General features: G+C 41.3%; 1 protein-coding gene across 1 annotated transcript in view; it reads left to right on the top strand.

Moving 5' to 3' along the window:
* Positions 1 to 321: 321 nt before the first annotated feature.
* The window catches only part of MKLN1 (muskelin 1), a 103,544-nt gene continuing 82,035 nt past the window's right edge, over positions 322 to 21,830 (top strand). Inside the window, exons 1-2 of the mRNA XM_030469472.1 lie at positions 322 to 462; positions 16,169 to 16,238. Coding sequence (XP_030325332.1) covers positions 371 to 462; positions 16,169 to 16,238 — 162 coding nt within the window. The 5' untranslated portion in view covers positions 322 to 370. The remainder of the gene's footprint in view (positions 463 to 16,168; positions 16,239 to 21,830) is intronic.

Genomic DNA, 21,830 nt, shown 5'->3' with positions numbered 1-21,830 from the left:
CCCCCTGACCCACCTCAGCCCCATGGGACACCCCCCCAAGCCCCACAGCAGCTCCACGAAGCATTCCCAAGACCCCAGAAGACCCCCGTGGGGCATTCCCCTCAGCCCCACACGGAATCCCCCTCAGCCCAATGCACCCCCACGGGACACCCCTCTCAGCCCCACAGCAGCCCCAGGGGTAACCCCCTCAACCCCACAACCCACCTCATCCCCACAGCGCTTCCTCTTTTGCCTTTTCCTCCTCTTTTTCCTCATTCATCCCCGGGGTCTCTGCCCCCTCCCCTCCCCTCACGGCCTCGGCGCCTTTAAGGGGGAGGCCCCGCCCCCCGCGGTCGCTGCCGGGGCCGCGGCTGCCGCTGCTCACAAGAAGATGGCGGCGGCGGGGCCGGCGGGTCCTGAGAGTCGGGTGTTGGGCTACACCCTGCACCGCTGGAGCAGCTTCTCCTCTACCTACCTGCCTGAGTGAGTCTCGGCTTCACCTCCGGCTTCGGCCGCTCCGCGTTACCGGGGGAAGGGAGGGGGGGGTATAGGGCCTGCTCCGGGCCCTTACCCGAGGCCTGCGCGGGGAGGCCTCGGCGGGCGGAGCGGCGGTGGCGGCCGCTTCAGGGAGTGCGGGCCCGGGGAGGGGATAGGGGCGGCCCGGGCTGGCTTTGAGCCTTTGGTTGGTGAGGGGAGGCTGCGTTAGAGACCGCGTTAGAAGAGGGGGAGAGCGGTGGGGAAGGAAGGAAGGAGGGAGGGAGGGGTGTGAGCTGTGGTTGCGTGTGGGGGAAGGGGTGGTGAGGGGGGTGTGGGGGGAAAGGGTTTGTAGAGAGGTGTTTGGGGGGGATGTGTTTAGGGAGAGGTTTGTATTGAGGGGTTTGGGGGGGATATGTGAAGGGGAAGGGTACAAGGGAAGGGTACAGAGGGATTAGGGGAGATGTGTGTGGGGAGAGATCTGTACAGAGGGTTTTGGGGGGCTAAGTGTAGGGGAAGGGTTTGTGCAGAGAGGTTTGGGGGGATATGTGTGGGAAAGGTCTGTACTGAGGGGTTTGGGGGGGGCTGTGTGGGAAGGGATGGTCAGTAGGGTTTGGGGGGGATGTGTGTGGGAAAGGTCTGTACTGAGGGGTTTGGGGGGGGCTGTGTGTGGGAAGGGATGGTCAGTAGGGTTTGGAGGGGGCTGTGTGTGGGGAGAGACCTGTACAGAGGGGTTTGGGGTCTGTCTGTAGGGGAAAGGTTTATGGAGAGAGGTTTTGGGGGGATGTGTGTGGGAAAGGTCTGTACTGAGGGGTTTGGGGGGCTGTGTGGGAAGGTTTATACAGAGGGGTTTAGGGGGCTGTGTGTATGGAGAGGTCTGTACTGAGGGGTTTGGGGGGGCTGTGTGTGGGAAGGGATGGTCAGTAGGGTTTGGGGGGGGCTGTGTGTGGGGAGAGACCTGTACAGAGGGGTTTGAGGTCTGTGTGTAGGGGAAAGGTTTATAGAGAGAGGTTTTGGGGGGATGTGTGTGGGAAAGGTCTGTACTGAGGGGTTTGGGGGGCTGTGTGGGAAGGTTTATACAGAGGGGTTTAGGGGGCTGTGTGTATGGAGAGGTCTGTACTGAGGGGTTTGGGGGGGCTGTGTGTGGGAAGGGATGGTCAGTAGGGTTTGGGGGGGCTGTGTGTGGGGAGAGACCTGTACAGAGGGGTTTGGGGTCTATGTGTAGGGGAAGGGTTTATAGAGAGAGTTTTTGGGGGGATGTGTATGGGAAAGGTCTGTACAGAGAGGTTTGGGGTGCATATGTGTGTGGGGGAAGGGTTTGTACCAAGGGATTTGGGGGGAGATGTGTGGGGAGGGATGGTCAGTAGGGTTTGGGGGGGATGTGTGTGGGAAAGGTCTGTACAGAGATGTTTGGGGTGCATATGTGTGTGGGGGAAGGGTTTGTACCAAGGGATTTTGGGGGAGATGTGTGGGAAGGGATGGTCAGTAGAGTTTGGGGGGGATGTGTGTGGGAAAGGTCTGTACTGAGGGATTTGGGGGTGTGTGTAGGGTTAGGGTTTGTACAGAGGGGTTTGGGGGGCTGTGTGGGAAGGGGTGGTCAGCAGGGTTTGGGGGGACTGTGTAGGGAAAGGTCTGTACTGAGGGGTTTGGGGGGCTGTGTGTGTGGGAAAGTTTATACAGAGGGGCTTGGGGGAGCTGTCTGTAGGGGAGGGGGTGGTCAGTGGGATTTAGGGGTGCCTTGTATGGCTGAAGAGGTCAATTTAGGGGGAATTGGGGGGGGGCTGTGTTTAGGGTAGGGTCTGTACAGCTGGGTTTTGAGAGGGTCTGTGTGTCAGAGGGTGGTCAGCAGGGTTTGAGGAGCTGTGTGGGAGAGGTTGATCAGTGGGATTTGGGAGGGCTGTGGGAGCTGAGCTGGACAGGTAGATTTTTTGGGGGGTGATGTGTGTGGGAGGGGGTGTTCTGCAGGACATAGGGGGCTTTTGGGGGGGAAGGGAGTGGTTAACACATTTGGGGGGCTCTGTTTGTGAGAGAGGGTCTGTAGGGAAAGATTTTGGAAAGGCTGTGTGTATAGGAGGGGATGATCAGCAGGATTTTGGGGTCTGGGGGGGTTGATCAGATCTGGGATGGTGTTAGGGGAGGAGGTTTAGCATTAGCACTGGGGGGGCTGGGGTGTGTTTGGGGGAGTGGTTGATGAACAGATTTGGGGAGTGATTTGTGTGGAGTGATCTCCAGGTATAGACAAGGAGGGGATGCACTCAAGGAGAAGTTGGCCCCAAGTTTGAGGGGAAAAAAGTTCGTGGGGGATGCTGGTCACTGGGTGAAGTAGAGAGAAGGATAAGTAAACTTTCATTCCAGGGTGTTTTTTGGCAGCCAGCCTTCCCCTCCTACCCCTGAGGTCTGGAATGCTGTAGGCTTGCAGAGCTGCCCTCCCTTCTTGTGTGGCTTGGAAATTTGGGGTTTGGCAGAAGACCCTACAAATATGGACCTGTCCTGAGTGGGAGACTCTGCTGTGTGGCAGTCGAGCTACAGCCTCTTAAATTCCTCTAGTTATTGAAATAAAAACTTGAAGTGACTCTTAACATGGTCTAGCTGTGCTGTTGATAGTTTTGTCCTAAGTTTTGGTGCTTGATGTCAGGGGGATCCTTAGGAGTACAGGACTTAGACACCTTAGTTGTTATCAGCTGTAGAAAACCTAATCATTGATTGTGCTGAATTTAATAACCTCTGATTGAAACAGCTCTAAATTAGCCACTCTCAACAAGCAATAAGGGTTGCCTTATTTGTTAATTATTAATAGCATGAATTAACTCCACTATCCAAAATGCAGTGAAACTTAAATTTCTGACCAAGGTCCTAGTTGTCCTCTGTACATTTATTTTGTTAGGTATTAAAAAGAACTGGATCCTTCTCTAAATTATAATCTCTGGTGATAATTAAGTAATCCCTTTATCTTTTTCTTTGTTAAAAGGACTTGATTTTGAGGTGTTTCAGGTCTAATCCCTTTACCTTTTGTTAAAAAGCCTTGATTTTAAGGTGTTTCTTTCAGGTCTGTGATCATGTTTGTAGTTATTTCTAGCAGCGTTTCTGTCTTTCATAAAGTGTAGGTTACAGAATTAGAAGGGTGGGAGTCCATCATTCCTCTCTCTGATGCAATATGAAAAGACAATACCATATTTCTCCCAAATATTGCTTTCCAAGGTTCCTATTAGTCCTTTTTCACTATGAACTCATGTCAGGAATTAATGTTTGTTCAGGTGGTATCTGCACTGCTGCCCGAAGTCCTTAATGTCATTGCCTCCTGTGATACAATTCTGTTTCTTATAGCAGGTCTGGTGTTTTACAGATGCACGGCCTTGTGTTTGGCTGGTTTTTAAGATGTTGTTTAATGTGCTTATCATCAGTAAAACCAACTTTTAACATCTTTTAAGTGGTGTTCAATAATGGGGCTGCTCTCTGGCTTGCTGACCTTGGTCTGAGGGATGCTTGTGTTATGTCCTCTGGGGAAGTTTTGGTTTTTACTTCCTGTTGGTTAACTTTTGATTCCTGTGTTCTGGGAGAGAGCTTGATTATGTTTTGAAATGAAAAGGGGGGAGCTGGGGCTTTGCCCCATGATTTAATTCTCTAAAGGAGGAAATTTATAAAGAAACACGTGGGAAGGTGGGGTTTTTTTGGGATGAAGGTGGAAAACCTGGAACGTAGCATACGGAGGGATGAACATTCAGAGCTAAAAGTTGAGTTAGTATTTAATATGTGCAAAGAACAATGTTGTTCTGCAATGTTATTGGGAATTCTGGTTATCCTGTAGTTTAAATGAGTTTAGTTTGCTGGTCTAACTGGGGAGAGACCTCTTTAACCTTGAAGAAGAGGAATTCTGCCCTGTTGTATGTCAGGATATACTAAATAAATAATGTTGCTTCTTGTTGGGAGCTGTGGTATTGAAAGCAGAGTGCTTGTGGAAGAGGAACAGAGTAGATAATCCTTTTTCTTTGTCAGCTGAGAATGACTTAAACACACTTAAGCAGTCATGTGGTCTTAAATGTAAAACAAAGTTATGAAAAATAAAACTTTCAGCACTGCTATCTGGGGAAGCAATTAGATGTCTGGTAATTTACATTACATCTGCTTGTGTGATGCTTGACTGATACTGAATCTTTTCAGAACACTAAAATCACCTGATAATTATTATTTTTTTTTTAAAGTGCTTTTCAAAGACCTTTCTGGTCAATTCTAGTTTAGGACTAGTAGTCTATGGAAGAACAGCAGTTTTCTTTCAGTGATAGAATACTTTTCTGGGGAATGCCAGCATCTTTTCCTGTTGTGTTTGATGGGGGTACTATGGAATTCATTGGTGTGGGATCCAGTTTCTGGCTGTTTTTCTAATTTCTGCAGCTACTTGCAAGTTTGCAAGGATCTTTCCAAACTTGAAATGCAGATTGTCCTTCTTGAGTCTGCCAAAAAATAGTTCTACTGTTTTTAAAACTGCTGGAGTTGTCTTCTGTTGGCTTGTAGCTACCAGCAGGAAGGCTGACTTGGGTATTTATTTAAAAAGCTCTGTGGGTAGAAGTGAAAGAGTTGGTCTAGTAATAGTCTAGTTCAGTCTGTGTTGTGGGGGAGGTTGTGCCTTTGGGAAGAAAATTGATCCAAGAGGAGATTTGTTCTTGAAACATCTGGTGTTTCCAGGGACACTCTGCCTGTGTGGAGGCAAGAGTGTGTTGAGAGGATTCAGCTTGTCCAGTGTGTTGTGTTATCACCTGAGACTCCTCCATCTGATCCCTTCCCTCTCCCTGGGTCCTTTCCTGAGGATCAGAGCCACCTGTGGGAGTGCTCCCTGGTGGTCCTATAAGGCACTGGCCTAGGGATTTCCCTACCACTGTCACTTCCCACACAAAATGACTCCTGGTGTCCTTTGACACAAGCTGAAGGAGATTTATTCCTCTCTCTTCTGTCCTGCAGAAAGCAATGAGCTCACTTCTATTTTTTTTGGACTAGGAGGCAATAAACTATTTAGACAAGGTAATGTAATCCTCATTCAAACTTAGGTTTTTTTGCTAAGAAGGAGAACCAAAAGCTATTCCTCTGCATTCTGAGAGAAGCACTTCATATCCTGATTTTTTTTAATTGCTCCTTTTTTTACTTGCTCCAGTTTGAACTGCCTGCTAAGGTGAATAAGAGGTGAAGTACTGTGTGCTGTGCAGTGGCAGTCATGTACCCTTTTCTATTGCCCAACTCTAAATTACTAGGAGCATGGTTTCTAGTGGTTGCATTAGACTTGGGACTGATGATGCTGATAGTTGACTAATGCACTCAGGTCCTTCAGTCTCTTTTATATGGCTGACATCCCACTTGAGAGACTGACAAGAGCTTTTTAGTGTTCTGTGAGTCTTGTAGCTTTGTGGTGAAGTTTCACCCTGTTTCTATTGCTCAGATTTGTAGAGTCATCCAGGTTTTCCTGTATGGTATCTCTAGAAGGAGCTCACTCTCTTTCCTAGATTTGACTTGGAGATTTTTATTGGTATTTTGTTCAAGTCTTTCTTGTGCTAAACTCACTATTAAGAATATAAAATAACATTGGCTTCGTAGCTTATAATTAAATGCCACTAGCAACCTCCTCTGAACTGGTAGTCACTTTTTCCCTGCAACCCACTTTTGTCTGTTTCACTGTGGACTTATTCTGGTAATTCCAGCCTTGTCCAGTTTGTTTTATGTGGTGCTGCATCAAATGCTGAAGGCTGGATGGCTCTGCTGACTCCTTTTCAGAAGTCATACTGGAACAGAGAAAGCTCCAGCTCTTTGGTGCCATAGAGTTTAAATATGTGTGTTTTGGTTGGGATTCTGTCATCCCATCAAACTAGGGGAAGTAAATCAAGTGAAAGATGCTTTGGTAAATCATGAGTGACTTGTAGCCTTTCAAAGAGAGAATGCAATATTTATATATATATTTTTTTTTCTTTTTAGTAGGGGATGAGACTCTGCCTGGTTCCTGCCTGGTTTAACAACTGTTTTGCTGTATTGTGCTTACTCTGAAGCAGAGATGTGCTCTCCTGTGTTTCCAAATCTTATTGCAAAGCTTTAGCAAGAAGGTGCTGAGCACATGTGTAACAAAATTTTTAGCATAGAGTCCACAAAGATATAAAAATATTAATAAAATAAGCCAGAGAATAACCTGAATTCCAGCTGCCCTGTTCTATGAGATTTCTGTCACAGGAAAAGACAAGTATTTGTGGCTAGTGAAATGGGATTTTCAGTTTCTTCTACCATGTGAAATGGGTGTTTCAGATCTGTACCTTTGAGGTTCATAAATCTTGTAGCTACATCCGGGTCTTGAACAATCTCATGTTAGAGTTAAGTCATAAGGGAAAGGTTCTTTCTCTGTTTTCTGGTATGCTCTGTTTCCTTGACAAGGTGAAGATACCTTCTGCTGAGTTCTCAGCAGCTTAATGCTACCAAACCAGACCTGAGTGCCTTGGAGCTTTTCTGGCAGTGTGAACTGTGCTCATCATCCACACTCCAGAAGTTTTAGGGCTACTGCTTATGTCTCATGGTTTCTTAAATAACTTCAGCTTTGTACCAGTGATGATTTCCATTCTAGTTGTAGAACTGTGGCCTTGGGTGTTTTGTTTTTTGCCCATGTAAGCACAAATATACTTTCCCCCCCCCCCAACTTAAAATGTCATCATTTATAGCTTTACTTGAATACTTTAATGTAGTCAATTCACTTTCCTTGTTCTTTGCCTTTAGGTATGGGAAGACAAACAGGCAGCCCTGCTGGCTGGCTGTAATTATCCGCTTGTGATGTCTTTGCAACACTGATCAATACTTTCAACATTTACTAAGATGAGCTGGGAATGCAAACACTGGCTAATGAAGCGAGTTGACCAACTCTGTTCCCCTCTGGTGAATCCTGTGTATAGAAATGTCCTCAGTTCTGCTTCTTGTCCTTTTCAGTGCCCAGTAGAACATATTTTTTTTTTTCCTCCACTTGTTTGTAAGGATTTTCTGGATGTTTCTAGAAAACCTGACATTCTGACAGGCATTTTCCCCTTTGTTTAGATTGCTTCTGTAGCCTAAGATTTTTCTCCGAGCTCTGAAATTCAATACTTAAAAAGCAAAGTGTTTCTGCTGGAAATACAGTTGCTTATATATAGATTGAATACTTCTCTAGTGTCAGATAAGGTGAAGTGGTGAGAAAGAAAAAGGTCAGAGGGAGGTAAGCTCATTCCTGAAATTAGCATCAGAAGTCTGATAGCTCCTGCTTCCCAGGTAAAAGCAGAAATGCTGTAGCATGAGAAGAAATTTCTTCAAGCTTCACTTAGAATATAGCCATTATTTAGGAGAGGAGACAGAGTTTTATTCACTGGCAGAAGGATGAAGGTGAAATGCTCATTGCTCTACTTCCCTGCTGTGACTAACCTTGCAGAACCTGTATTACTCCAATGTTCATCCTTTTTTTGGGATGGTATTTTTGGTGACCATTAAGAATGTAAAATTTCCTAGGAGGTGTTAACATCATGAGATTATGGATCATTTGTTCTGTATGTGGCTTTATAATCTGCAAGCTTAATAAAGGTTTTCTAGTTCCTGATTATTAATTACTTGTTTAGAGACTAAAACACTATTTCAAGCAGAGAGTGTTTTCTCTGGGATAACTGTTGTTATTGCTTAGACAGCATCTACAGTCTGGGTGATTATCTTTTTTTTCATGGCAATGGTTATAGTTTCTTATTCTGCATGGTCATCTTTGTTAGCAGATTGCTGTTAGAATGCACTGTTAGGAGGTTTATATTGCCACCATTGATTTTATGATGTGATCATGATTTTTCTGTTGAGGTTAAGTGTGCAGCATTGATTCAGTCAGTTCAGATGTCAACATCTTCCAAACTTCCAAACCTAGACAGTGCTTGACAACTTCCTTAAATTTCATGTTAATGTAAACTTCTAAAACTAATTTTACCTTTTTTTTAAATTATTTTTTAATTTTTTTTTGACTGCAGCCTGTTGAATTTTGTAGGAATGATGGACTGTAAGTTCAGCTATATTTAAATTAAATAATATATGTTGCTGGAAGGGTGGGGAATGCTGAAGATGCAGAGTGGTTTGTTGCCTTAGGTCATGCTGTTTTAGTCATCACTTGAAACTCAGGATACAGAATCTTTGAGAAATTATTTCCTGGTTCAGCTTAAATCAGGGAGCACAACCATATATTTAAGCCAAGGATAGCAACCTGCATGTCTGAATTTAAAGTGCAGAAGCAAACTGGTTAATAGCACTTGCTCTTTCTCTGGTGTGTTCTGCAGTTCCTGGAAAGTGACATGATTGATAATGGAGAAAAATTGCACACAGATAATTTTGACTTTGGTGGCATTTTCCTCAATCCTCTCTGCATTTTCTCACCCGTCTGACTGCTGGGTTCATAATGTCACTCAAGCTCTGGGAAAGTGCCTGAAAATCACTGAAACTCTGCTGAGTATATTACCTGTATTTTTCTTGAATGCTTTTCTGTAGGTACATACTTGAAGCAGCATTTGGCTCTTATGGTAAGAGTCATTTAAATATTTGACTATTTAAATACAATATTTAAATAATAATTCACTAGTCTAGTCTGCATCTGAAGATGTGTTAGCTGGGGTAGCAAAGAGGTGCTCTTAAGACAGTGTTAAAATAGAAGAAAAAATTTAGATCAGGTCGATGGCCCTGTGAGTAAGGAGTTGCTGAAGGACTTCCCACCCTCCTCTTTCCTGATGCTGTGCTGTTTCTAGCTTTCACATTTGGTCTCCTAAACTCCCTACTTTCTGGTCCAGGGTTTGGAAACTATCAAATGTGAAAATAATGCTGACCTGGGAACTGGTGCATCCTTCAGCAGGAATAATTTATATTGCTTCAAAATAAGGAATTATTCCCTAATGTAGCCCTGGGGGCAGATATTTCTGACTTGTAACACAATTGCCAAAATACCCAGTATATAATGACAGGTGGATATTTCTTTTTTTTCCCAGGTCAGTGTTTTGTCTTCTGGCTTTCCTGAGTAGAGCTGTTAGTGAGAGAACCTTAGTTTTCAAAGGAAAGCTAATACAACGAAGGTTGTCCCACCTACAACCAGGAGGCATTTTTTTGGAGAATTTTTTTGTGAAGAAGCTCCATGTCTGGTATAGTTTTGACACAAGAGGGCTTTGATCTGTTCTTTTGAACTTAATCTGCTTTGAATTATTTTACAGGCATCAGTTTTTTGGGTGAACTTTTTACTAAGCGTGAAGTTACATTGCTAATGAATATTAAAAGATGTGTTTATAGCTTACATTAGGAATTTATCTCTTTTCATGTCATTACTTAGTCTGTTTTCATGGATTTCCAGACAATATTACTAACACTGTGGCATGTCAGAGCATTTTTGCAATGCTGTGAAATTGTGGAAGACTTAAATCTGCTTCCTGGCCTTTGTAAATTTTTTCCATGTGTGCATTAGTCAAACAAAAATGCTCCACCACCTTTGTGATGCTTCCAAAATGCAGCACAGAGGCTTTAGATACGTGTGTGCTAGGCACTGTTTTCCTCTAATCTTCTTGTAGAGCACCAGTCCCTTTCCAAGAAAATTATTTTAGAGATGAGAGTGAGGGTAAGGCAGTACTGAAGTGTTCTACACTAGCAGTACTGTGGAAGATTTGAGGAGTCTTTAAGTTCAGTGGCTTTTCTGGTGATTGCTGATGGTAGAAATCCATGTGCCCACACACTGCCTAAACTCTGTTCCCAGCAAGGTATGACAGGTTTTTAAAAATGAAAATGGGATTTTGTTGTGAAGTGGCCACAGCTCGTGGTGTCTTAAACTCTGGCAAATTTCACAACAATATTTTATTTATTGACAAATTCAGATGAAGAATTTAATACCTTTGTCATCTTCTTTGAATGATGAAGAGTAGAATTAGTGCTGTTCTTGGCCTTTTTATCAAACCAGGGATTTATTTCTCTTTGGGGAATCTCCTGGAGCCTCACCTAGGCTGGGCTGCATGCATCCTTGTGTTAGCACTTTGTGAATCATTTAAAAATCTGGATTTCAATTATCCTTGGGGCTTAGACATGTGCAAATGAACACAGAGTGTGAAAAGAATTGGGCAAAAGGAATGATTCCAGATAATCTTATTTGCTAATGTTGTTTCACCAAGATGATTAGGTGAGTAGTCTTCAGAACTGCTGATTTCATCAGCATTTTAAGTGCCTTGCTTTCCACATGATTTTTTTTAGCAATCTAACAATTCTTAAAAGTACAGCAAGTGCAGGGAGAGAACAAACCTTGATATTAAAGGTTCAGCATCATTTACCAGTTAAATTGCATCTAAACTGTAATCCCTAAACATTGGGACAATTAGGCTGGTAATCATCTGCAATGTGAAGTTACTGTGGTTACCAGCATACACGAATAAGCCTGACTGTATTTTGGTTTTTTTCCAATTTCTTTTTCTGCTGTGTTAATACTGATATTACCAACCTGGAACTGGAAGCTCTTGCCACTAAGGATTTGGTGTGATACAGTCATAAGTTTAATCTGTGATTTAGGGTTGTTGAGTATCACAGGAATAGAAGTTATTTATCTGATAACTTGCTGAGAATTCATTCTGCTGCTGTTGTTGAAGTCACTCCTGGTAGCATTCAATTCCTGGTGTGTCAGGAGGAAGCACTGGTGAATGAAAAATGCTGTGTATAGAGTGGTCCTAAGTAGAGGAATTAAAAAAAAGTACTTTCAAACTTAGTTTACTGGAAATGCCTGCAGTTGTCTTATTTAAGAAGCAGTTTGTTTTTTGATGAAGGTTTTTGTGTATCATTGGGCTGGGACTGATTCAAGGCAGCTTAAAAAAGTAAGATTTTAATTGAAATATGTAACTATTAAACTCTTCTAAATTGAACTGTTTCTAGACTAGAGAGCTAAGAGAGCTGTTTCCTTGTCCAGTATAGTCAGCTGTGATCTGGTAGGTGAATTTCTGCAAGGTGACTTTTAAATGAATCAGTTTCTTTTTGTATGCTGTACTGTTATGCTATTATTTTGTATGCTTAGCTATTTTACTTTTGATGGAAGTGAATTTATAACATGCTGGATGTTTGTGTGAAACTCAGCTGCTGAGGAGATGGAAGCAAATTTAGGCAGTAAGTTGGCAAATCTCACAACAGTACAGTATTTAAAATATACTGTAGACACTTGTGTAGTTGTTTAACTCAAACATTGGTTCACTACAGAAGAAATCCTCCTGTACTTTCTTAACAGTGGGGTAACAAAGTCCTGTGCTTTAAAACATGCAAAATGAAAAAGAAATACCCAACCTCCCCCCCAAAATTGGTTTCCTGAATGCAGCTGCACACCGTGCAGTAATTGTGGAAGTTTTGATGTCTTTCAACTAATAAATTCTCATGTCTTTATGTCCTTGTGCCTTTTTTATTAGAAAACTTTTCCAATAGAAAGGAAAGAAACTAACAAAATCTAGAAAGCTTTTTTTTTGTTTGTTTTTAACAGATTAAGTAGAGAACTTTATACATTGCAGAGAGATGGTTTGGAATCAGCATTAGTTGCAGGGAGTTTCTGGGAGCTGAAGGAGAAAAATTTCTCTAGTTCTTTCCCGATCCATGGAATAGGGTTTTTTTGGTGGGGAGGGGTTGGTTTTTTCCCCCCTCCCTGTTTTTCTTAGTTAATATTGTGTGTACATTCCAGTGTCTAGGCTGGGCAAGAGCAGCTCTGTTAATGCTTTGTCCTGGCTGGTGTCATGGTTCCACATGTTTGAAATACTTGGCCAGCCACATCTAAGTCCACTTTACAGAAAACTAAGTGGAAATATTAATCCATGTATCCTAGTGGCTGTATTGCTAGTCAGTTTTGGGATGGGAGTTGGAAAAAAAATGAAAAAAAATCATCATAATGACAACCCAGAGGAAGTATTTTGTCAGTTTTTTGAGACAAGTGATGTTTTTGTAGTCACTCTGGATTTTTTTTTTCAGTGTAATGGCGTGGTACCTCGGTGGTTTTCTGGAAGAGCTGTGTCTGAGTTCCAAGTCCTCCTGTGTGCCCTTTTCTGCACAGCTGCTCTCTGAAGAGAGAGATTTGAATGTGCCAAGCCAAGCTAGTGTTTTGGATTTGTTTATTCTTAAGGACTCGTTCCTAAAGTCCTGGATTTCTTTAATAGCAACTTCATGGAAATATTTAGGTTAGATGCAAATTATAGCAGCCTTGAACCTAATTTGGAGTATATTCTGCAAAGTCATCTTATTCCTCCCCCCCCTTCCATACCCTGAAGCAATGAAAAGCTCTCCCTTAGTGATTACAAATCCTAAAACTACAGCTTTTTGCACAGAGGAGTCCTCTGGTGATACCAAGTGTGGGGAGATCTCTGTAATTCCAGCAGAGCTCAGGCAGCAGTTGGTACAATGGATATGATGGTTTCTGGGTTGGTAAAAGGAAAAATTATCTCCTTCCAGCAGTTGCAAGGGCAGTGTCTGCATGGGTAATAAAAAGAAACTTCCACTCTGTTCTGCCAAGAGGGCTTTCTACACAAAGCATCCAGAACAATCCACTTCTCTTATTTAGCAATGGGAGTGCTGACAATAAAGGTTTAGATGCTAATAGCCACGTAGGAAGGCAAGTTATGAATTTAAGGCACACCAGTGATGTGTCTGGGTCCATTATTGTTTGTGGTGCAAATAAAGTATCTCCTTCTGCTTAGCTTTTAGTGTGGGATAGGAGAGCAGCTGAGGTACCAAACTTTTTTTTAAGTAGTTACTTGCCAATGGGAGAGTGGAATTGGTATGAACCTCTTGTCCAGATCCAGCTGCTCATCTTTTTTTATTTTTTTTTCCTCCTTTTTAGCTGGCACTAGTAGTAAGCTGAATTGGAGAACAGATCTGACGAAAGAAGTTATTTATGCTGATCTTTATTATAGCTGCTGGGGTAGGGAGGGGGAGGATCAGGCAGGAGTGGGTGGAATGGTCTCTCTTGGCAGCGTTGTTGATTTATGCTAGACTGGATCTTCTATCTACAGTTTATGATTATGAGTTGTCTCAAACCACATTTAATAGGTTGCTTATTTTTTTTTTTCACAGAAAAAGCTTGCGTAAAACTGTTTGGTACTTGTGGTAGCTCAAGGGCTTGCAAATACCTTTTGTAATGCCTTGTGAAAATGACATGGAAAGTCATCAAGTTAATGGAATTCTCACATCTAAAGTTTCTCAGATTTTTATCTAGTTGTCCTGTTTGAAAAGCCTGTCTCCTGGTACTGCGTGCGATTGTTGTGATGTCCAGAAAAAGGGCTCTACATGGAAAAAGGCATTTGTCATTAAGATACACATTTGATTGCTTCTTACTGTCTCATGACTGCTGGAATGCTTGAATTCCTCCAAGCCCATAAATTTTCCTAAACCATTATCATAAATTGACTTGGTGCATATGGACTTCTTTTTTCAATGTTTGTTTAATTTTATCTAATAACCCATGTGTTTTGAAACACATGTGAACAATATTGACACTGCTGTCTTTACATTTTAAATATCTTTTTAGCCATCATTTTGTATGAGCTGCCTGCTTCTTTTCTCTGTCTCGGCAGAAGGATTTTTATCTTGTCTAGATTGAGGTCCTCTTTGGGTTGTGGAAAACTGATCTTTGACCTGGAGAAACAAACAAATCTACTTCTAAAAATACAATCTTTGGGATCAGTCCCAGTTATAAAATGCCTCTTAGCAGCAGGGCATTATCTGGCTATGTTAACAGTGCCAGTTTGTGCAAATGTTGCTCAGCCTATGAAGGGCCTGTTGTCTAATGTTTAAATAAATGTAATAGCATCATAAATAAAATCTAGGGTAAATTGTATTCTTGCATGTTAGGAAAAAAGTTCCCTAAAGGAGGAAAGCCATACAGTGTTATTTGGTTTTATCTGCCTTAATATCCTTTAAGTATTTAATATGTTATCTTCTTCAAGTTTAGCTTTTTTTTTCTCTCTCCAGATATTAAAAGGTATTAAAAAAAATTCTAAATACCCTTTAACCTTGCCTGTGCCATGGTATAGGGGATGTTCCAGGGTATGATTCTCCTCAAAACAAATGTGTTTTGTTTCCTAGTGGTGACTTAGCTCTGAGACTGGCAACTCGGTTTAGAAGTCTGTGTCTCATCAGTTCCCAAATTCTCCCCTTTGGTTTGGTTGGTTCATTTTGTCCCTGTTGTAATTAAAGACAGGAGGTAGGTTTTTCTCTGGGAGTTGAGCCTCTTCATGCTGCCAGCTCCATGGTCTTAGTTGGGTGTTTAATTACACAGACCAACAGCTTGAGAGCTCTGTACTGATGGGGTTTGGAGCAGGAGGGTACTCCATGTCCCCATGCAGGGATGGGGGAATAAACCAGCTGAGGCTTGGGCTGGTGCTGGCACTGCTGTCTTAATAAGTGCTGTGCTATGATGGAAACTGGCTCAAGGGAGAGGGAATGTGAGTTTTGTTACTGTGCTGGGTAAAAAATCATAACATGTTGCTTGTAAAGCCCACAGATGGACAGCCACCAGTCCAGCTTGCTAAAATGGACCTTTTTTAAGGGGTGACCCTGGTCTAGCTCCTTTCTGTCTCCTCAGAGCCCCGTGGGGCTGCTTGGATCCTGGTGCCACTATGGTGATTTTGGTCAGCCCAATGTGGAAAGATTGAGCTGATTTTTTTGGCTTCAGCACTCAACCTCTGCCTTAACCTCTTTCCCTTCTGAGCTTTTATGGGAGTGCTTTTTCCCTCAGTCTTTTGTAGTAATCCAGATGCTCGTGTTCTTTTCCTCCTACACAGCAGATGGAGATGGCAGAAGCCTTTTGATGACAGCTTCCTTCTTTTTACATAAGTTTTATGAGCTTGGTGAGTTCATTAGTTGGATGTGGCAGAGCTCATAAGCCCTGTCCAGCAGGTGGTGCATCACCATCTCACCATAGGTTGTATATATTTTACTTTTTGGTTTTTTCTTTTAGCTTTTAATCTTATCTGGGAGGAGAGCTTTACCCCATGGTTACAGGAGATAGGAAGGCAGATCCTTCATACGATTATCATGATAATTCTATTTTGTTTTAACAACAACAAAAAAAAAAAAATCAAAACCCATCTGAATTTAATTACCTAAATACAACTTGGATGTAATTTTGCTGTTTGAAGAGCTGAACTTCTGTTTTCTTGTGTGATATTTTAGGCTTTGTAGCTCATATGAAAATTACTTGATAAAATTAAGTTAGAAAGTCATCTTCCATACTCCAGGAACTCTTTAGGTTACCAGCTCATTCTTTGTTCCAGTATCTCCTGTCTTGTAAAGGACACTTTTTTGGCTTGCTGACTGTTTTACTTCTCATCATTTTAACCTGATAGGAAAGTTTTTACCCTGTTGAGGTGAACAAGGCCATTTTTCCCCCCTTCATTGCTGACTTGGTCCTACATAAATTCATCTGTTTTACGTTTACTTCACAAGTTCTGATTTTTTTTTTTAATTTTTTATTTTGCAACTTGGAGCTCCATTTCACAACCACAAGGCTTGCAGGTGTATTTTGATGGGTTCTGTAAAATAGTAAGGTAGAAAATTTATAATAAAAGAGGGGGAGAATCTTAGTCTGTGCCTAGTGATTTAAGCAGTTGCATGAGAATTTTACTGATCTGCACGGATGACAGATCTTACTGGAGATGGAAAATTCAATGTAGCTGTTACTTAAGTTTCTTCTGGCTTTTCATTTTTTTTTTTTTAGGAATATCTTGGTGGATAAACCAAATGATCAGTCCTCAAGATGGTCTTCAGAAAGCAATTATCCTCCCCAGGTAAGCATCTCAATCTCTGCAGCTTCATAGCCGTGTTGTGCAATTTAATAAATACTGGAATTTTTATTTTAAATGAAGGCAGTTATTATTTCATTTTCATTTACAGCTCTCCTTGGCTACCTTCTCTCACTAAAATGCAGGTTGTTGGTGTATTTGTTGTTAACATTTCCAGCAATTTGTTTGTGATCTTTCAAGAAATGTGTTTTTTGCAGGGAAAGCTTTGCCTTTCCTCCTTGACAATCGTGGTCATACTGGAAATAATCTAACCTTATGGTTAGATTAAGCTGTTAATGAGGCATGCAGGTCCCCCTTTGTCAGCACTCCTGGAAGCTGTTGTAGATTGCTGGCCTTGAATCCTAGATCTAAGGAGCTTGTATTTGTTTCCCCTAATAGAGCATTTAGAAATGTAGACTGTTTAAAGAGACATGAATGTCACCTCTTCTGCTGGTTAAGCACCTTATTAAAATAAGATTTGTATTGATTTTAGCATTTAATTTGCTTTTTCACAATTAATTAGATTGTTAGATCATCCAGAAATAGTATGCTTATCCTTTTATTTAATTTTTTTTCTCCAATAAATACTTTATCCTTCTCTTTATGGTAGTTCTGTATCTTATTACTCTGGTACTGTTTGATCAACTTCAATATTTCTTATGCTGGTGGTTTTAAACTTTTGTGTTTTAAACACTGATGGCACAGCAGAGTGTTGCACTGTATCTCTCTTGCAAAATTGTGCTTTTCTACTTTTTTAATTTAAGTATTCCCTATGAGTTAAGTCTTGGGTCTTTTCTGTGGGTAAATCTTGCTATTTTGCTTTGGTGTGTTAAAAATCTCTAGGCTAGCAGCTCCCTGTAGCAGTAGATCAGCTCATCCAGCTGAGAAGCTTTCATCTTGATTTTTGTGATAAAGTGGTCTGTAATATATTGTTTGTAAAAGTGTTGGGTTTTTTTAGGAGGAGAGGAAAAGCTGTCCTGTTAGTTCCATTAAAATGTTTCATAAACCTGCTGGAGAAGTCTTACTAATTTTGAATCTTCTTAACACCTCCATGCATCTACTGTTTTTATTTTTTATTTCTCTTTCTAACATATATGTATTTTTATGGACAGCATAAGAATTTAATCTATACCCTGAAGCATTTTTAGTCTATCTAGGAACTATTGATTGCAGGATAATGGGTATTGAGCATGTGTTGTGGGGCAGTCTGTGCCATCTTCCACTCCTTTCATGCAGGGAGCACGTGTTCCTCTTAGGGCTCTTGTGTTCACAAGGCACAGTTGGCTTGTGGTGTAGCTTTGGACTGGGTTTTTCATCCCAGGGGTGCTCATAGCTGTTGCTAAAAGTTACTCTGTTGTTTTCTCAGCCATCCTGAGTATTTTTGTGCTTTTAAAAACCTGATTCTGGATTGGGAATACATCTCCTGTAACTTTAGAATATTCCCAACCTGTGTTTAAAGCTGACAAGTAGTAATAGGTTTTCTATTCAGGCACACAGATTGAGCAGGGAATAGAGTGGTAGACTTGTGTACAAATCACATGAGTTTGTTAGAGAGATGTCTTCCAGCAATTTTATGTGTATTGATCATGGCCTGAATGAAGGTTCTGTTGCAGAACTACTGAATCCCAACCCTGGAGAACTGGGCCCTACATGCAATGCATTTAGGCCAAACTTTTTAATATGAGAGAAATGAATTAACATTATCACAAACAGACTTACACCTATCTCTTTATCTCTAATATATGAGATATCCACATTTGAGGTCCTTTGATCTGACTTGAAAAAAGTCTCCAGAGTGGCAACTGGTACTGACAGGCCAGCATTTGAGTTTTATTCTGTTATGTAAAGACAAAACCAACAGCACAGCCATCTGCCTAAGAGGAGGAGGCCACCCTGCTGGATTCCTCTTACTTGAATCTCTCTGTGCAGCAGTGAGAATATAAAATGCTGTGGAGTTGCTCATGTGTTCAGCAAACCCAATCGTGAGCACTCAGTGAGAGATTGTGATGTATTTGTAGTGTCTCTAATATGTACTTTAGCTGATTCTGATGCTACTAACTCGAGTCTTTAATTATTCATGTAAAACATATTGTACAATGTAACTTCTCTGTTGAAAAATTAACTGCAAAGAGGGAATGGGGAATTAAAATGTGCAGAAGAGGCCTTTGTGCAAAGAATGCAGATTTTGTTATTTCTCTGCACGCAGAAACGGATCCAAATTGTGTTGTCTCATCCTTGACAGAAGAACTCCAGATTTGATTGCATTTTTCTCAAAGTAGTTTTTCCACCTTGCCCACTGAAAGACTGCCACATTTAACTTAAAACTTTTAGGCATGTTTTCTGCTTTCTTCTTGCAGATGGCCCAAGTTTTTAAGATGGATTCTTTAGCTTGGGAAACTTCAGTTGGAATAGTGGGCGACAGAATGATGAGCATGGTGAGAAGCTGGGGGGGAAATTAGTTGCTTTCAGATATTTCATGTGCAAAGAACAACTGGTACAGACACTTGACGTTTAATCCCCAGAATAAACATCATGTATCCTATGGAAAATGAAGTTGCAAAGCATTTTGTGGCTTGTGTGTGGGCTTCACTTCATTTAAAAATTGGTCACTTTGGTGGTGACGCACTTGTTAAAATGTGTGGGCGGTCATAATAGTCTGGGACAGGAAGTGAACTGAAACTTGGTAAAATAAAGCTTTCCTTGTTTCCAGCTTTGTTAGCTGAAACTAGAGCTAAGACACAACACAAGGACTGATGTCAGTCATGCTTACTGGAACGTGCCCTGAGATATTTTAATAAACTCTGCAGCCCTAATCCCCAGCGTTTGTCTCATCAGCGTCTCACCTTAATGTAAGGGTTTAGTAATTCCCAGCTGAGGTGGTGGTGCTGTGCTGGCTTAGAGGTAAAAATATGAGTGAGTCCCTAAACATCAATTTATTCCCTTCCCTTCTGAGTAAACAAAACCTCTTCAGGCACCTTTTCTCTCTGAGTGTTCCTCTTGCTAGGAGGAGAATTAATCAGAACACGGGCAAAAATCTGAGGAGGTATTCGGAAGCTCAACAAAGATCCATGTTTTGTAGTAAGTGTCCATGGGTCTGTATTAAACCTTTTTGAAACAGGAAAGAAAATAAGAATGGGAGTCTGGACACTTGCCATGTGTCTACGTTTAGCATTAGGGTTTTTCTAGCTTTATGGGTATGGTGGAGTTAAATCATTCTTACGGCTATGAAAGCCACCAGTTGGTTATGAATGGGTGACAGTGAAAGGAAATACATGTGGCAGCTGTTTTTTTGTTTATTAAAATAGATAGCTTTCTTCAGTCTTGAAATAGAATGACCCAGAAATTATAGATTCAATAACAAACCTGTTATGGGGTAACCTATTCAGGCAGAAGAGGACTGATTGTTCTATTTTTAAGTTAGTTCTAGGCTTATATGGGAAGTGTGAAGCAATAAGGCTGGTAATGCTGAAGACCATGGCCCTGTCAAAAATGCTCTTCCTGATGGCTCCAGTGCTGGTGTAACTTGGAAGACTGCATGCAGAAGAACATTTAATTCCCCTGAGTGGTTTAATTAATGTGTGAAACAAATGGATAAATTTTTATTCAGCCACAAGCTTAATTGCAAAACCAGTGGGTAGGTGGACAAGGGCAGTCCCTGTTGGGTATCTTGGTTGGTTTGTGTTTTTATTTTCACATGCAGTGTGAGTTTCGCTACTCTCTAATAAAAATGCTTGAGCAAAAAAAGGTTAAGGAGAATGAAAGAAACAATATAAGTTTAACTCTGGTTTCACAGGAAGCTTTTTTAATGCAGTTTGAAATCTGGTCCTGCGTGTTTAATGTGGAGATGTAAATTTTGAAGAGTTAAAGAGCATATGGATAAAGTTAGTGGCACTCTCCAAACAACTGGTTTCAGTTTTTCAGCTTAGAAGACCAGTTTTCCTCTCTTGAATTCCATCCTGCTGTGGAGATTGTATCAGGAACTCATTTAAAGTACATTAATAAAATTGACACTTGGTTGTGTGATGCAGAAGCATGCATATGGTTGCCATCAAATGAATGGTAGCATAGATCAGAGCTTCAGAAAAGTTTGGAATTTTGCTGCAGCTTTCAGTGTGACAGGACTGGACTTGCTTTTCTGGGTGCACAGTAAGAAGGTGTTGAGGTGCTGCAGTGCCATCCATGACCTACGCCAACTCTGCCCTTGGTGCTTCTTCACTTACAAATGTGTTTAATCATATACCCCAAGTTCTGCTCTTTGAATCTTTTGTAGCATCTTTTTTGTAAGTTTTAGAGTTTGAAGCTTAGCAAATAGGCTGAGGTTTTTTGCAGTTACTCCAATTAATGTGCCATACAGCTAATGAGCAAACGTCAGTTCATCATTTGGATTTTTAGAATACTTCAGCACATCAGATGTACTGATGTTGCTTATAAAAATAGGATGGAAAAGTGTCATATATCTTCATATTTGTCTGAAATCTCACAGACTTGTTCTCTCTAGGGTTACTAAATCAATTGATCTTCAGTACACTACTGTAACATATTTCAGAGCTGTAGAGAATAGTCTGTCACATCTAAAATCTTGGTAGCAGTCCAAAAATATCCATGCAGACAGCTGTTTCCAGCTTTTGGGGAAGTAGATTGGTTTTTTTCAGCATCAGTGAGGTTTGTAGCCAGTCAGTACCCACAGTGGCAGCAGCCTGTATATTTGTAGAGAAAAACAAAGTGCATCTGTATGTGTAGTCCTATATGTGTATTTGTATATGTATTAAAAAACCCCAAAAATTCTCACAGGTATTGGGCCTTGGGCTTTAAAGCAGACTTATCTTTTGTTTCTATTTCAGTCAGCAGAAAGCTCCACAAAAAGGTTGTTTTTAGCTTTTGTGTTGATATTTTTTGTTACATCTGCCTGACTCGGGCTGATAGGATTTGTGGAAGCAGGAGGGTGAGTGCAGAATTCCTTCCTTGTCCATAGGTTTAAGAAATCACTGGTAGCCATGAGGAGTAGTTGCTGTGCTGTGCTCCCTCCTAGAGCATGCCAAGATAAAGGATTTAACTTCAGTACTGGATTTCTCTCCCTTAATTTAGTAAGAATCAAATAATTCAGGATGAAGTTGGTGCCAAGCTTTTGCAAATCTTGTGTGGAACTTGAGAAATTATGTTCTCATGAGCCAAGCCATTAGTTTTGTGATTCCAGCAAGGTTAAGAATTGGAGTTGCTGATGGTGGTGGTGCTGGCTTTACTTTTTCAGCTTCAGGAGAGATCTGCAGAGAAGAAATGGTAAATTAGGAGGAGTTCTTAAGACTCTGTGTACTGTCTGTTCTGCATGGGAATTTTGGCAGCAAGCTGTGCCATGTATCAAGTGCTGCCTTGCTCATTACAGGGCCATCCTTTTTGCTCATCCCTTCCTTTTCTCTGCTTTAGAAAATCTGTTTTCTGTGTAGAACTTTGTACTGAAATTTGGGAAATACCTTGAGACAAAAGCATGGCTTACTTTAGAGAAACTAGTGGAGTTAAAGCAGTGGGTTCTGACATCAAGATAGAGGGTGTTCTTTACAAAACTAGAAATATTTCATTAAGAAAAAATGATTTGGCAAAGTG

This window comes from Calypte anna, chromosome 1 (assembly GCF_003957555.1).
Source record: "Calypte anna isolate BGI_N300 chromosome 1, bCalAnn1_v1.p, whole genome shotgun sequence".
Lineage (NCBI taxonomy): Eukaryota > Metazoa > Chordata > Aves > Apodiformes > Trochilidae > Calypte > Calypte anna.
This window is presented reverse-complemented; position numbering and strand designations above follow the sequence as displayed.